This window comes from Mauremys reevesii, linkage group 23 (genome assembly GCF_016161935.1).
Source record: "Mauremys reevesii isolate NIE-2019 linkage group 23, ASM1616193v1, whole genome shotgun sequence".
Taxonomy (NCBI): domain Eukaryota; kingdom Metazoa; phylum Chordata; order Testudines; family Geoemydidae; genus Mauremys; species Mauremys reevesii.
This window is the reverse complement of record NC_052645.1, coordinates 7,302,664-7,319,199: the sequence shown is the minus strand read 5'-3', so window position 1 is coordinate 7,319,199 and position 16,536 is coordinate 7,302,664. Positions and strand designations below refer to the sequence as shown.

Sequence of the window (16,536 nt, the reverse complement as noted above, 5' to 3'; positions counted from 1 at the left end):
TTGCAGCTCCCTGCTGCAGCACACTGACGGGGGCAAAGCCATAAAGTGCACTGGGATCTTTTAGGGTGACTAAGGCTATTCAGACATGATGATGACGACGCTGAACAGGCATCGCTCTCTGCACTAAGCAGCTGAGATTTTCTGGGATCAAGGTTCTTTCTCCCCACCAGACGGGGGACAAAAGGTTGGGGAAAGCACCCTGAACAGTGGGAATCTCCTGGGGGTGAGGGTCTGGTTCTCTGGCTGCTCTCTGGGGCACCCTGGTACACAGCCATTCTAAGATGGACATGTTACGGGGCTCTGCGGCTTCAGCCGGCGGGCAGAGGGGAAGGCTCCCCTAACTCAGCTGTTCCTCATTCTCAGCCGCCCCAGCCGGATTATTGCCTAATGGTGGGGTGGGGAATGGCCGGCAGCCCAGGACTGTCAGCGTGAAAGACAAGACACTTTCCCAGAGATGGCCGGGAAAGCTGTGGGCCCCTGAAGTCAGGTGAGAGCAGGAGGCTGACCGGCCAGCTGCCCTCGGATAACGTGAGGGAACGAATGAGTCCAGGTGGGGGCCTAGCTACCTGCCTCCCCTGAGAGAGGAGAAGGCCTGGCCCCAGCGTTTGGCACATCCTAACGAACGGGGCCTGTGCCGGGACTGGGTAACGAGGGCGGAGAGAGGGCAAGGGAATTGCATGAGGTCACCCTGGGGTCAGTGTCAAGTTCCCGGCTCCCAGTCATACTCCCTGCACACCAGCCCACATCCCCGCCACTTGCTCAAGCCCAGCTGCCAACGACCCCCACCCCTTCCCTCTGCTGACAAACACGAGAACTCGGAGCTCAAATGGCTCCTTAGCAGCCTCCACGCCGGGGCAGCGCTGACCAGAGCCTGCAGGCCCCACTCTGCGGGGCAGGAATCCGAGCTGGCAAAGCCTCACACGCTCCCAGCTCCTCCCTGGAGTTCAGTTCCCGGAGGGCCTGCTCCTCCCGCCCCACATGAAAGGAGCCAGACTCCCTGGGAGACAACAAAGGCTGCTCAGAAGAGGAACGGGGTGTCTAGAGAAATGCCAGATGAGCCGCCCCGCACGCGAGGGCGTTGGGGCAAAGGACCACTGCACGTTCACTGCAAGCCCAACTCCAGGGAACGCTGGGGGGGGGAGCTGGGGGCAGTGAACTTTTGAACCTGCAGTCTGGAGATCAGCGCATTACCTTAACACAAGTTAAAAATAAACGTCTCGTCTCTTTGAACGAGTCTGTCTGCAATTACAGCTTGGCATGTCTGCTTCGGCGCGTCTCAATCGCTGGCATCGTGCCAGGTGGCAGGCGGCTTCTAAGAACCCTTTTTTTCTGAGCAAATCAAAGGTGTCTGCTCGGCTTCTCTGTCTCGACCTCCCCCGAGCTCCCCGAGACACAGCATGTTCTTCAAAAGCACCCCTGAGCTCCAGCCCCTTTGATACCCACAACTCTACAAAAAGGCTCCTTCTTCCTTTCTCAGCCCCCTGAAGAGATGGGGAACTCTCCCCCCCAACGCCCCAAAGAAAGGGTGGGGTCAGCCCAGGCGGAGGTTTGGTTAAGGGCCAGACTGCTGAGTTATTCACCCAGTTTGACTGTCACAATATTTACCAGTAGCTGCTGTGCACACCCACTAAGCAATTCTACAGACAGTGGGTGGGTGGGTGTGTGAAAGGACAAGGGGGCAGTTGTGAGCACGCAGGGTGAATATGCTGGGTGTATGTGTTTGCGCACACAGCTGGTGGTGCATATGTTGTGTGTTGGGGGTGCTCGTGTGGGCATGTGAACATGTGGGGAATGTGTAATATGTGCTTGTTTACGTATGGGCATTCAGTGTGTAATGTGTGTACTAATGAGGGTATTAGTGTTGTGTGTGCACTTGGGAGTGCTAGAGTGTCTGTCCAAGTGTGTGTGAGCAAAGTGCACGCAGGTGACTGTGTGCACATTCGTGTGTGCAGGTATGACAATGTGTGTGCACAGGAGGCTGCACAAGTGAGTGTGAGGGAGGCACAATCATGTGGGGTGTATTTACTTTGTACTGAATGTGTGTCACACTGATGTGTTGTAACCAGAGCTGTGCTGAATGCCCAGAGACTCTGGTGATGGGCCCTGGAAAAAGCACCTAGTTGTGATAGCAGAAGTGACATTGCCCCTCTCCTGTGAGTGTGTGCGTGCGGCACTGGGGGTGGGGGTGAGTGCTCTCACTCACTTGCCCAGGGGCTGGGGCTGCTAAGGCCAGGCCCGGGTTTGGTCCAGCACAGGCCTCTTGCCATTGCTTGCTTTGCCACTCAGCCCTGACACCAAGCAGCTCATTGCTGAACACACATGTTCTGGCCTCCACTGCTCTCGGATTCACATGGGCAGCAGGACGGACCCAGATCTTGGAGTTCCCAGCCCAGTGCCACCTAGGGCCAATGGGCAGTGACTCCCCTGGCCTTCTCCCAACACCAGAGGAAAACAGGGACCCTGCCATCATCCCCAAGTGCTACACAACCACCACTACTGTGCTGGCTCCCGGAGGCCTCCCCACCACTCCCCGGGCAGGGCTGCGGGGGACACGCAGGGTCTGGGGGAGCAGTGAGATGAGCCACGTCTCCAGGCTGTCCTGCTATAACAACGCACTGGAGGCAGTGAGCAGCAGATGCAGAGCCAGGTACTCAACCTGGGAGCAGGGCTGGTCCATTCCCTCAACTCCTCAGCCTTGTCGGGATCCATGCTAGGAAAGCTCTCCATGTTTCCAGCCCCCAGGCCGCAGCCGGGCGGAGTGCAGGGACCGAGGCGTATGATGAGGCTTCCAGCCAGCAGCACGGGCTGCAGCTCTCCAGAACCAGAGAGAGGCAGATGCTGGGAAGAGAACAGGAAGACAGGCTGGCATGGTGGGTGCTCAGGCAATGGAGTGTGTGAGACCGAGGACTGCGAGAGCTCAGCTCTCCCTGCCAGACATTAACCCACATGGGGAGTTAGAGCAAGGGGCCAACACTCCTGGGGTCTATTCCCCCCTCAGCTAAATGTGGGCTTTGCTGCTCTGTGCTTCAGTTTCCCCTACGTCAGCAAGGGGCTTGTGGGGAGGCATTAGCTGCTGCTGTTCCCTGCTCTAGGAAGCTGGGCTCTCCCTGTTTCCAAGGGGAGGATGCCCATGCCCATGCACTCCTCTGTGACTACACAGCGCCAGCACCATGGTTCTACAGTGAGCGCCTGTGTTCCCCCTTCCTGGGGTGAGGCAGAGACAGGGAGAGCAGCCTCTCTCCTCCACCGGCTGAAAGCAACGTCTGTGTCGGGCTTTCGGATTGCCTTGCTGGCAAGCGGCCAAGCCAACACATAATAATGAACAGATGCCGTCCAAAATGAGCTTCAGCAGCAAGCGGGTAACCTGTTCCAAGTGTCCTTCTGTAACCCAAAGTGCCTTTCACCTCGCAATAACCAGGCACCTTCAGCAGGAGAGAGGAGCGGACAGGAAGCGTCTGGCTAATTAAAAGTAATGTGAGCAGGGACAGGACTGCCAGCAGAGAGGGGGAAATAAACACAGCTGGGTGGGCAACAACCTACTTCCTGACAGGGTGCTGCCATGCGGGGCACAGCAGCAGGGTTGGAAAGGCAGCACCCCCCAATTCCATCACATGGCATCATGGGGCAGCAGGAAATCCACTGTGCAGACCTCTGCTCTACGGGCCACAGACTCTGCTGTTGCTGGTGTCTCCATGTCTGACCCCTTCCACCCTGGCCATTGTCCTGCCTCCTCATCCTAGTCCCAGGCTTCGCCCTTACCCAGTCCTAGTCTCCCTCCAACCCAGGTCCTTGTCTGATCTCAGTCTTTCCCCCTGGCTCCCAGACCCAGTCTCCACCCAGGCTGCTTCTCCCTCCACTGCTCCCTCTGCCCCCAGCCCAGCTCATATTCCCTCCCTCTGCAGTCGTCACACAGCCTAGTCTCCTCCCCCACCTTGACCCAGAGACAGCAGGACTGCATTAAGAGCACAGAGGACACCCTCATTTCTGGTGCCCAGAGTTGTATCAGTCCCCAACAGCTGGGAGAAGCAATTGCAGGGGAAGTCCTGTTTGGCCACTGCAGCCCCGGCCTGCAGCATGCTGAGCGCAGGAGGAATCTACAGAGAATTTAGCGGCCAAGTTCTAACAAGTCTCTACTGAGCATGTGCAAACTGTGATTGTTCAGCAGTTTCTAACTTAGCCAAATGTGGGTGTTTTAACATGAGAACAGTAAAAGACACATCCCTGCCACTAGGCTCAGCCCCCTGATAAACTCCAAGTCCCGGGTATAAAGCATGAGGCGCTGGCACTTCTACAGAACCCGAAGATTTTTTTTTAACATCAGCAAAACACCACATTTTCCCTCATTTCATTCTTGAAAACAGCCCAACCGTTTTCACTGAAACCTTCCAAAACATTCAGCCCGAGGCAGAAACCCAGAGTGGAAAGCTTCAGCCCAAATGGCTAATGCTTGGCAAAGTTATAAGCAACTGAAAACAGGGTCTTATAATGGAAAGGGCAAACTTCACTATAGGTGGCAGTACCAGCTCCACCTAGAACAGACGAATACCAGAACTGAGTGATGCAAGAGGTGAATGGGGGGGCTCCTAGAACCTGACCTTTGATGGGCACTGGGAGAACAGAGCAGCCCACCCTTCCATAGGCAGTATGTGCCCCACATATTGCGAAGGAATCCACGCTCCTGGCCTTCCTGCCATCACCACTGGCCTGCGAGGGGATGGAACACACTGCTCGGTGAGAACATGCTGCGAATCACTCGGGGGACAGGACGCTGTCTGTCTGTCAGGCTTCTCTCCAGGCGCTTTGCTGGGCAGATGAAGCCCAAGGCCAGCGCTGAGACAGAATGCAGTCAGTGGTCTAAGCACACCAGCCTCGTCGTGTGTGGAGGGAGGATGGGGGACCCTGCTTTTTCCCAGTTTCCCTCTTGCTCCCCTCTCTGCCCCCACTGAGGATATCTAAAATGAGAGGCCAAACCCTTGGCTGGAGTAAAATGATGTAGTCCCATGAGCTGCAATGGACTGATGGTGATTTACACCAGCTGAGAATGTGGCCCTAGAGCAGTAGGCAGGGTGCACAGACACCAGTCCCAGCAGAGAGCGTCCCTGGGAAATCACTCTCCAAAGGGCAGCAGCACAGAGCAGATCCTGGGGCCCATTCCTGGTACCTCAGCACCTTTAATGACCTGGGCCCTTCTGCGTCCAGGATCTCAGAGCAGCCACCGCGCTGAGCCTGAACTGATCAGAGTCAATCCAAAATATTTACAAGGCCTTTTAAGTACAATTCCAAATGCCAGGAAATCCATTTCCTAGCCCAGGAATCTTGGCACTTGCCTCCCAGTGTCAGGCAGCAGCGAGCAAGGAAGAGAGACAGAGCGGGGGAGAGGCAGCAGCAGACTGCTGGAGAGCGACCTCCTGGAAGTGCTCCTGCTAGTCCCCAGCAGCTGAAGTGTAGTTTATATTCCAGTGGTTATTAAAAATAAAGGGAAAAGAGAGCTCAGAGCAGAGCAAGCTGTTCATTTGGAGCCTCTCCCTGGGGGTTAATAAAGCCCCACTCACTGCTGTAGTATCATTTTTATGTTATCATAAAGCTGGACCATTTAGCAGGTTTGTGTTACTTCAGCAGTTAGCGCTGCATGAGAAGCAACTCAGAGGGGAAAAAAGGATGAAAACCTCCCCGAGCGCCCAGAGAAATGTGGGGAGGAGAGGAGCCCTGCTAGCGAGGATCCCTTGTGCTCATACCCCAGCTCTCCTGCCACCGCTAACGCCCCCCCCCACACACACACACAGCTAGACCCCAGGGGTTTAGGAAGAGCTGGCTCCATCACTCCCCGCACTTCGAGAGCCATTGTCACCAACACACAGCTCTGAGGGATGGCCAAGGGATGTGACTAGGGTGCTCAGAACATCCATAGGACAGACTGGGGCAACCGTGCTTCATGGGGACACAGGGTCCAGGGCAGCCTGGGGGGTTAGTGGGGGGGGCCTGGTGCCAGCAGCAGCAAGCGACCTGGCCCCAGCCCACCCCGCCCCACTCCCTATCCACCTCTTCCCCAAGCCTCCACCCTGCCTCTTTCCAGCTTCTGCCCCCTCCCCTGAGCGACACTGGGAGCTGGCAGGGTGGGCTGGGGCCAGGGGCGGCTCTAGAGCCCAGCGGGGCAAGCACCCGCCTGGGGCGGCCCTTTCCCAGGGGGGCGGCAGGCTGGGCCGGTGGACCTGCCGCAGTCATGCCTGCAGGAGGTCCACCGGAGCTTCGGGACGGTTCGCTGGTCCCGCGGCTCGGCTGGACCTCCCGCAGGCATGACTGCGGCAGCTGAAGCGGAGCCGCGAACCGTCCGCAGCTGCGGGAGGTCCACCTGAGCCGGACCCTCCGCAGTCATGCCCACGGCAGGTCCGCTGCTCCCGCGGCTCGGGGGCGCCTCCCGGGCATGATTGCTTGGGGTGGCCAAATTTGTAGAGCCGCCCCTGGCTGGGGCCGGGTCGTTCACTGCTGCCAGCGCCACGTCCCCTGCTAACCCCATAGGTCACCCTGGACCCTGCATTCCCCTGAAGCACGGGGCCCCCAAAGCACAGGGTCCGGGGCAGTTGCCCCAGTCTGTCCTATAGATGTTCTGAGCACCACCAAAAATGATACAAACCTGGCACCCATGAAAAGGGAGCTCGCTAATGTCCTGCGGCACTGGGGAATGATCTCCACAGATGGAGAGGAAGGAGAGTAGAGTAAGGGAGGCACGGAGATTCCACAGTGGCCAGCCGCTGCTGCTGAACCAGCTGCCCAGGAGCAAAAGTAACATTGCTCTCAGATGCATGGGGCTAATGGGAAATTGAAACAACCTGGAGCTTGGTGGGTGGCCCGGGTGGTGCAGCATGGGCCCAAGCTGACAGCCCTAGAGAGGCGAGGGTGTTTCCCCCAGGGAGGGGGCCAGAGGAATAGAGTATCTGGGCTCATGAGGGCTGCCCAGGGACAGGTATAACAACAGACAGGCACCCCAAGCTCAGCAGCTCCCCATTAACCCCCTCACTTCCTGCCCCACCTCTCGCTTCAGCCATTCCACCCCTCATTCCAACCTGTTAGCGGTGCAGACCCTGCCTGCCTACAGGAGATAGCTACTCCCAATGTGCAATTTTCAGCCCAGTGCAAACCCCCATGCGGACCTCCAAGGGCTTAATCAGTTCCTGACAGACCTAAGTTATACCCACATAAAAGCAGCTGCATAGGAGGTTATAGCAGTTTAACTAAATGGGTTTAAAAATCACACCTCTCATTAACCCGGGATAATGGCATGCGGACCAAGCCCCAAAACCACCCTCAGGGCGGGGGCGGATGTATAGAGAATTTCAAAGCAAGCAGAGAAGCGAAGGGCTCCTTCTCTCCATGCAGCGTCAGCTCTTGCTGCTTTGTGCTGGGAGGAGCAGGCAATGGGCAGCAGCGAGCTGCTACCTGTCATTCCTCCACCCTCCTGGGAGGGGGCGCTATGTTCCAGAAATGAATCCATCACATTATAATGCCCACTGCATTACTCACCTTGCTCTTGCCTTGCAGCGGGGTAGGAGGGGCCACACTTTACTCAGCCCAAGCTGAAATGTCCAAAGCAATGGGTCTTCCACCCTGCCCCTATGCAAGCCTTCCCTGGCCTATGGCTGCAGTGCTGTTCCGCTGAGGGCAAAGTGCACCATGGGCCAGGGAGGGCTCAGAACGGAAAGCATTCAGCACTGTCAGAGCTACATCAAGCAGCCATCCACCAGCTGATTGCTTGAGTCTTATATTTTGGACGTCAAACTTAGAATCAGAGCTTCTGCCTTTTGATGGAGGGTGTTGGTTTCCCATTAACAAGTGGAAAGCGTGAGCTGGAGCAGAAAACTTCAAGCGCTTTGGAATTGATAAAATAACAACTCCCTAATTAAGCAGAACTGTCAGTCACAGGCACTGCCTGCCCCGCACTGGGAAAAAGCAGCAGTTTCTGGCGCACGTGCCTGGCATAACAGCACAGAGGGTGTGCTGCCACTCACATCGCATACTGGGAGTCCCCAGGACATGCCCCTGAGCAGGACTCCAGAGCAGAGCTCCCCTTTAGCCACTGGAAGCAAGTCAGTTAAACACTGTGCCTCAGTTTCCCCAAATGTAAGGCAGGGCTACTGCCACCCACTCCATTGGAGGGGATGTTAATGACTGCAAAGGGCTGTGAGCTGACTGGACGAAAAGGGCTCCAGGAGGGGAGAGAAAATGTGCTCTCATTATTTGGCCGCTCCAGCAGCTATTCCCACCCTTAGGCTCGGGTAGGGGCAGAACATGGCTTCTGAGCAGTCTGGCATCTCGCCTGCAGGCTCCCAGACAGTCCAGCTGAACTCAGATCGCTGGGCATTGGGCTTGCATTCTCTCACTGCAGAGACAAAGCCCACTCAGCCCTCCCCCAAGGACACTGAAACCACCATCCTGTGCAGGTCTGGGGCAGGAGGAAACGGCAGTGAACGCTAAAGAATGCCCGAGGGCCAACCAGGAGCAGTGTGCGTGCAGGAGAGATTCCCAAAGACACCCAGCTTCCCTCTAGTTGCCATACGCAGCAGGTTGGCCCTGAAAGACATATTCAATTCCTGGAGAGCCCCCTTCTGAACAACAGGTCTGCCGAGCACCAGGCACGGCTCTGTGTGGTTGTGGGGAGGAGAAATGCTGCATGTCTAGAGCAGGGTAGGAGTCAGGAGCTCCAAAAGGGGTTAAAGCTGGAGCTCCTGGCTCGGTTTTTGGCTCTGAGAGGAAGCCCAGTCTAGTGGTTAGAGCAGGAGCCCTGGCTCGGGGTGGGGGGCGGCGTCCAGTGGGCAGAGGAGGTCAGGAGTCAGGATTTAACTCCCAGTTCCAGCACTGCGTAGCCTGGGGCAAGTCACCCAAGAAATCAGGCTTGAGTTAGCCCTTTCTCAGCAGCCTCACCCTCGTTCAGGGCAATGCACTGGGATCATGACACTTGCACAGCGGGCTCATGAAAGGCAAAGCCCTGTTATCTGAGCCCCCCTTCCAACACTGCTGTCAGTAATGAAACGCTTTAGAGCCAGGATGCCTCTCCCAGGCTTGGGGCAGGAGCAGCCTCTGCAATAAGCAGTGTACAGCTCATTGCTCCAGGTCCGCCCGCCGCCAGCACTGGTGCCAGGAGAGGGGGCAGTCAGGGGAGCGTAGCGCCATTGGCACTGTGGAGGGGGCTGTGCGTCGAGGGGAGGGCATTCCCGGGGGAGCCAGGCTTGGCTCTGCTGCGGCAGGAGGGGGAGGAAGGCAGCTGTGCTGCAGGCTGGGGTTAGGGACCCGACAGGACAGTGTCCGGGGCGAGGCCTGGGAAACAGGGTGCAGACAGAGGCTGTCACTGTGGGGTGTGTGCTTCGGCCTTTCACCAGCTCCCTCCCAGCCCCCGCTCGCATCCCCAGATTAAAGGAGCAGAAACTGTCAGGGAGAAGGCAGAGAGAAACGTTGTGCCAGCTCCGAGCACTGGGCAGGCCAGGCTCCCTGCCACGCTACGTGGGGTGCTGCATGGGAGACAGCAGGTCTGCCATTGAACCCATAGCACACGGACACGTCACAGGATCACAAACCAACACCCCCCCAACCCCCAGTTCAGGTGTGGCTGCTGCTGGACACACAGGACTCATTGACCCCGGCCAAGAGAGCCCAGTGGCCTGGCTCAGCAAAGCTCCATGGCAGCCTTGCTTCTTCGGCCGCCGGAGAAAAGGAGAAAGCGGTCCCCTCCGGCGCACGCAAGGATCACTGCGGGAGCACAGGACCAAGAGGTTTAGCAACCACCACAAGAAGGACAAGGAGACCACAGGGGTATTTAGCACATCGATCCAAAGCACACAGGGGCTGCTACAGGCCCCCCCAACAGCAAGCACAGGCAGGGAATGTGGGTCCAGAGTGCCCTGATACAGACAGGGAAAGAGCCATGTACCCTCCCAGGGGTCCTGGCTCAGGGGTACTGGAAACCCCACTCTTCCCAAATTCACAAGGGCCATGTGCCTCAGGGAATGCTGCTGTCAGGGCCCGCACAGAGGTGTTCTACCGCGTTCGTGCTCCCTATGGGGCCTTCCCGCTAACTGTGCAACACTGGGAACTGGACAGGCGGCTTGCTGACAGCTGTTCTTGTGTGGGAGGTGTCAGACACGGTCTGAATGTCACTGGGAGGCTGCAAGAGATGAGTCGTTACTTACTGCAGCTGTGCCACACTGCAGACAAACCCTCCTGCTCTCAGCCCGGGCAAGAGGCACAGAAACGCCACTTGCCATGAGCCAGGGCGGGAACTACCTGCCATCCATGGGAATAGGTCTCCTCTGGCCAGGGCCCAGGAGGCAAATTGCACTTACCCCCAATCCCTTTACCAAATCCTCTGGGTCATGGAATGCACCCGGCTGCCTGGGATCCCTTTGCCAAGCAGGGCGGAGGGGTCTGCCCAGACAAACTGCCCACTAATGCCCAAAAATGGCTGAACACCTGACGGATCCTTTGTTCCTGCCTCCTTCCCCAGCTGCAGCAGCAGTTTCCCGAGCAGGAGTCCACAGGCCTGCCGCCCTAATGTCCTCGGAGCAGAGCTGGGAGAGGCCCCAGCAGAACTTCGGCTCTCCGAGTGCACAAGCCTCTCTTCTCCCTCAAGGCAGGTGCTGGGGCTCTAGACCCCATCCTGGCTCCAACCATGCTCCCAGCTTTGCTGCAGCATTGTGCGTTCCACAAGGGGGGAGGGGGTGTCCAGCAGCCACATCTGGCCAGGTGAGTCACTCTTTCCCAAATTGCATGCCTGTCTCAGGGTGTCATTCTCCAGGGAGAACATGCTCCCACGAGGAGGCCATGCTCCAGATGAAGCCCCTTTCATGCAAACACTTGATTAAATCAGTGATTCCCCTCGGGGCCGGCAGCAACACAACAATCTTTGCTCACTGTTGCTATTAAGGTGCACGTGGCGCTGTGAGGGTACGTGGCCTGCTCCAGAAGGTAGGTGAGACCCTCCCTGCCCCACAGGGCAGATAAGGAATGCTCTCCAGTCTCTCGGTGGGGAACGGAAGCAGCAGTGCAAGCTGCATCATGCACAAGTGCTCCCTAGTGGATGCTTTAGAGAGCACCAGCCCATCATGCTACGAAGTTGTCTGGCCTCTGAGTTGTGGGCTGCAGGGGGCCGTGACGTACAGACAGCGAGGTGCATTAGCGGGAATGCTGGGGATAGTTCCCGATTCTGACACAGACAGGAAACCCCTTAGTCCTCACCCTGTCCAAGGTTGGGCTGCAAAAGCAAGAGTTACATTCAAGCCCTTACTGCTGCAAGGCCAAAGTCGCTGCTCATCCCGACGTTTGCACGATTGCAAGCCCAAACCTGTTACCAGCTCCACCCTAGCGGTTTGCGCAGTGCCCCACTGTGCTTGTCTGAATCCTCGCACGGCCCACAGGGGGACCCCCTTTGGTCCTGCTTGCAAGCTGCAGGCAGCTCAACCCCTGGTGCTAGCATGTTACAAGGAAAGGCTTTGTGCCCCACTCCAAACCTGGCGCTCAGCCCACACACCACCCTCGGCCAGCGCTCTGCCCATGAGCAGAAGCTTTTATCCCAGCTGGTAAATTTCCACCTCCCATATGCCACATCAGTGCCAGCATCATGCCACTAGAGACACAATCCTCAACCCTCTCAGTCTCCTTCTAGCGAGGTCGTAGTTTGCAAACTTGCCGACTCCTCACCACTGCTCCCACCCTCCCCAAGCCCCCTTCTCCCCTCCCACCATAGCAATAATAAGAACCCTTTATCCTTCCAGGAGCCTGTACATCTGGCAATCATACAGCATTTTTTACACTCGTTAAATAACACAAACATCCCAGAGAGCTGACAAAGAGATAGAAAGGGAATCTCTTTTCCCACTACTGAAATGCAACCACCTCTGGGGTGGAACGTGGCATCTGCCTAGGAGCACCCAATAACATTTCAGTTCCCCAAGGAAGCCCAGTGCTCACATCCTCCAGTGATGGAGTTTTGTGGCTCTCTAATGACTACCACTCAGACACCTTTCCCCAGCCACCTTGTGCTGTCTCTAGCCCTTCCCAGTCCCTTGATACTTCAGTGGGTGTGTCTGCCACCAGTCCCTAAGCACTGATTTCATGTGCTCTTTGGTCAGAGTTCCCCACGTACTCATCACCCTACAATTTTCTCCTTTACAGCGGAAGCTTCTACTTGGCACATATCTGTAAAACAGTCTCATTCTCCTCTGTTCTGTTGAGGCTCCTTCTCCAGGAGGATGGGCTTAAGGTTAAAACACTGGACTGGGACTCAGGAGATCTAGGTTGGATTCCTGGCTCTGCTACACACTCCATGTGTCAGCGTGAGCAAGTCACTGCCTTTCTCTGTTCCACCATCTGTAGAGTGAGGTTAACAATCCTCCTTTTGTCTGTCATGGCTACGTAAAGCATAAGCTTTATGGGGCAGAGCCCATCTACACAACCCCTAGCACAATGGGGCCTGTTCTCAGTGGGGACCTCAGGGACAATGCTAATATAAGTGACCACCATGATATCTGCACACCTGAGCTACTGGAGTTAGTTCTTCACAAAGGTCTTATAGAGCAGCCAGGGACATGGTTCAATGGTCTCAAGTTGCAGTGGGGCAGATTTAGGTTGGATATTAGGAAAAACTTTTTCTACTAGGAGGGTGGTGAAGCACTGGAATGGGTTCCCTAGGGAGGTGCTGGAATCTCCATCCTTAGGGGTTTTTACGGTCAGGCTTGACAAAGCCCTGGCTGGGATGATTCAGTTGGGGTTGGTCCTGCTTTGAACAGGGGGTTGGACTAGATGAGCTCCTGAGGTCCCTTCCAACCCTGATAGTCTATGACATCCCCTGGGGCCAGAGCAGCGCAGCCTACAAGTCATTAGGAGGAGGTGGGGGTAGGCTCAGCAAGGTCAGAAGTGGGCCCAACTCCTCCTGTCCCCAATGGGAGCTGGATTCGCTAATGCCAGGATAGAGTTTGGCCCATATCCCACAGCAGCTCTAGTATGAATGAACACACTGCTTGTTATCCACTAATCACACTGGAGGTAACAGGGTTTAGGGGAGGGGTAAAGCGAAACCACCTACTAGTTGACTGACACCATCTAGACACAAGGCAATCTCTCCACTCTGCCAAGTGTTGCTAACACAAGGTGTGTCTCCAAGTGGCAGTCATTTTGTAAGTGCCCTTTCCTACTGGGCAGGGTACTGTGACAGACAACACCTTAGCCAGCAGGTGCGACTGAGCTCAGCACAGCCTCTCCCCCCACCGCTTGGCTCTAGGAGTGTCAGCGTAACACAGCTCCACAGGAAAACACAGTAAGGGGATCGATGGTTGCTGACAGAAATATTTAACAAACCAAAGGCAACAGCTTGGAGTGCTGCCAGTGAAACCAAACCCAGAGACCAGAGAGCTGTGTGCGTGCACATGAGGAGAGGGAAGGGAAGCACAGCACCTTCTGCGGGGAAAGACCTCAGTGCCTGTTTCCCCTCACAGCGCTGCAAGAGTTAAACCCTGCTCTGCCCAAGCCTCACACATGTACAGCGAAAGGCGCCTCACAAAGCCATTTCTATGGAGCACACCTGTTTGTGAAGAGCCTTCTGCCGCGCTGCCGTCAGACACTTAGCAATGCTACAGCCTCTCTGGGCAAAGCAGGCATATTTAGCTCTACGACTGTAGGACAGGACTCCCCTAATCTCACCTTACTGACCATGCAACAGAAGCACATTATGCTGCTGGGAAAATCCCGATCACCCATGTAATCCCCCCTCCCACCCCCCACGCACACACAGTGCTGGGGATTGGCAGCGCTGTAATTAATAATGCTCTAATGCTCACATATGGCAGGCAAAGACAGCTTCTAACATAACACCAATTTTTATCCTGACAGACCCGGAGCCAAGACCGCGGTCACATGTCTGATTCCAGCTCTGCTGGCCACTAGCCCTGCCAGCATCTGACAGAGGTGAGCCAGTCACTTCTCATGTGACAGACATGGATTTCTCCCCTCTCCCCCAGACCCCTTGTTCTCAGACTCCTTCCTCTAAAATGCAATCCAAGAACAAAGATTTATAATATAACCACATGGGGAAAAGGGAGGGAAGGGGCAATCAGGTTTCAATTAACACCAACAGGAGACAGAGTCATGCACACACAAGCACCTCCCCGCTTCTGCTGCCCAGGGTCCTTTCCAGATGGGCAGGTGCATGGGCAGTTATAACACAACTGCAGCAAGAACTGAGGGCCAGAATGACCCCTCGGCCAGGCCATTCAGAATGGGTGAACAGGTGAATGGGAGCTGCTGCAGACAAGTTAGCCTGGTAGGGATCTCCCTGCTAACACACACAAGGCAACAGGAACCTTTTCTCTCTCCCCACCCTAGAGAAGCTGGGAAAACTTGCTGCTCCCCTATCTGCAGATGCACAAATGTGGATAGGAAAACTCTCCTATGCCAGCTCTAGGAGAAAACGAGAGTTCTGATCACACAGAGAAATCAAGCTGCCTGTCCCCTAGCCACACATGCACTGATATGACCCCAGCCTCGGACCACATGTATCGCCTTAATGAAACTCTGGTCACAAGCAGGGACCGAGCAGGTTTTTCTGATGGCACAGACAGAGAAACCTGTCCGCTCCCTTCATGGAAATGGGCAGCTGCAGGCGCAGCCCCTGACCACACAGATTAATTCAACACAGCCTCCCTGGTCGCACACATGGATTTAAATTAAACTTGGCTGGCGCCTGCGGGCAGGGAGGCGCGGGCACTGCTCTGCCCCAGGCGGGCGCTGTACGTACCTTCCAGCCGGCAGAGCTGTTGCTGTCTCCTTTATCCTTAAAGTAGGGGACGTATCTGACCATCCAGTCGTAGATCTGGGACAAGGTGAGCCGCTTCTCCGGGGAGCTCTCGATGGCCTTGGTGATGAGATCCGCGTAGGACAGGTTGCCCCAGGCATTGCGCCGCGAGTTCTTCGCCTTGCGGAGCTGTCCAACATCCGCCCCCAGCGAAGGCAGCGCCGAAGCGGCTTTGCGATCCGCCACGGCTCCCGTGTTCTCCGAGCCCTCTGCCGCTCCGCCGGCCGCGGGGGCTCGGGAGCCACCGGCTGCCGCCGCGCCTCCGTCCTCCTCCTCCCCGGGGAAGTCGGGGTGAGGCAGCGGCCAGGTGCAGGAACGGGGCCGGCTCTGGGGTTCAAAATCCGGGTCGATTTCAACCTGATGCGCCTGCCGCTTCTCTTCCATGTTCCCCCCGCTCCGCCTCCCCCGCGGAGTCACGGCAGGTTTCCGCACGGCCGGGGAGAGGGAGAGACGGCGGGGAGCGGACCAGGACGAGCGCTCACGGCAGAGGCAGGGGGCGGGGGAGGACGGCAGCCCCCGGGGCCGACCCTGGAGTGCAGCGGGGAGGGGAGAAGAGGCCCCGGCAGCGGGGAGAGGATGCACAGCAGTCCGAAGCCGAGCGCCGGCACCTAGGAGGCAGCTGGCCCCAGCCCCATGGCAGCCAGCAGCAGTGTAACGCGAGAGCTCAGATGGGGGGCTGCGCGATGGGGGCTCCCGAGGCAGGCACGGGCGCGGAGCTCCCCCGTAAGGAACGGCCCCAGTGCCGGGGGGCTCAGCCAGAAGGGCATGGCGGGCGGGGGCTGGCGAGGGCGGCTGCATCCATCGGGGCCAGGCTGTTCAGTCAGCAACAGATGCTCCGGAGCCCGGGCGGCGGGCGGGCGAGGAGCCCTCCCGGGAAGGCTGCGGGCAAGTCCGGGGATCCCAGCTGGTCACCTGGGCAAGTAGCAGGGCAGCCTGGGGCGGGCTGAGCCCGGCTCTCTCACGCCGGCCCCCTCGGGAACACAGAGAGGAGGCGAGATCAGGTCATCGGGGGCTGGGAGGGCAGGGCTCCGGCGGCAGGCAGGGCTGCCCCTCCTTACGGCTGGGCTGGCCGCTCCCCGGCAGGTGGGTGGCAGGGCGGCGGAGCCGAGGCGGGCATGCTCACGGCCGCACGCACCTGGCAGCGGCCGGCTCCCGGCCCGGGACTGGCGGATCCCGCCGCCTGGGCAAAAGTGGCATCCACCGCAGCCGAGCCCGAGAGCGGCCAGGCAGCGCGGTTCCGGCGGGCACACGCCCCGCACCTAGCACCTGCCGGCGCCGCGGGCCCCAGCTCCGCGCTGCGCCTTCCCCGCTGCCGCCGCCCTGGGCTGACGCCGCCTCTCTCCCGGGACGGGGCTGGACGGCACCATGCTGAGGCGGCGGCTGCCCCTGTCCTCTGCGCCGTGCCCCGCGCCGCCAACGCACCAGCAGCGCCCGCCACCGCAGCCGGCGGCACCTCCGGGAGGGGCGGGGCGCGGGGCGGGGACAGCGGCCGGGCCGTCCCCGCCCGCCTCGGCCCCTCCCCAGGGCTAGCGCCGGAGCGGGGCGGGCTGCGGGGGACTCCCGCCTCCAGCAGCGACCCCGCCCCACAACCGCCTCAACCCCACGCCTCCCACAACTACCCACCCCTCACAACTGGCCCCCAACTACCCATCCCCCTTCCTCCCTCCCCCCACGCCTGCCCCCCCAACTGCCTGCCCCCTTCC

The 16,536-nt window shown here is 58.1% G+C and overlaps 1 protein-coding gene across 1 annotated transcript in view; it reads right to left on the bottom strand.

Annotated features, from left to right (window-relative positions):
- The window catches only part of FOXO6 (forkhead box O6), a 94,713-nt gene extending 78,673 nt beyond the window's left edge, over positions 1 to 16,040 (bottom strand). Inside the window, exon 1 of the mRNA XM_039511806.1 lies at positions 14,777 to 16,040. Within this exon, the coding sequence (XP_039367740.1) occupies positions 14,777 to 15,631 (855 nt within the window). The 5' untranslated portion in view covers positions 15,632 to 16,040. The remainder of the gene's footprint in view (positions 1 to 14,776) is intronic.
- Between the last annotated feature and the right edge of the window lie 496 nt (positions 16,041 to 16,536).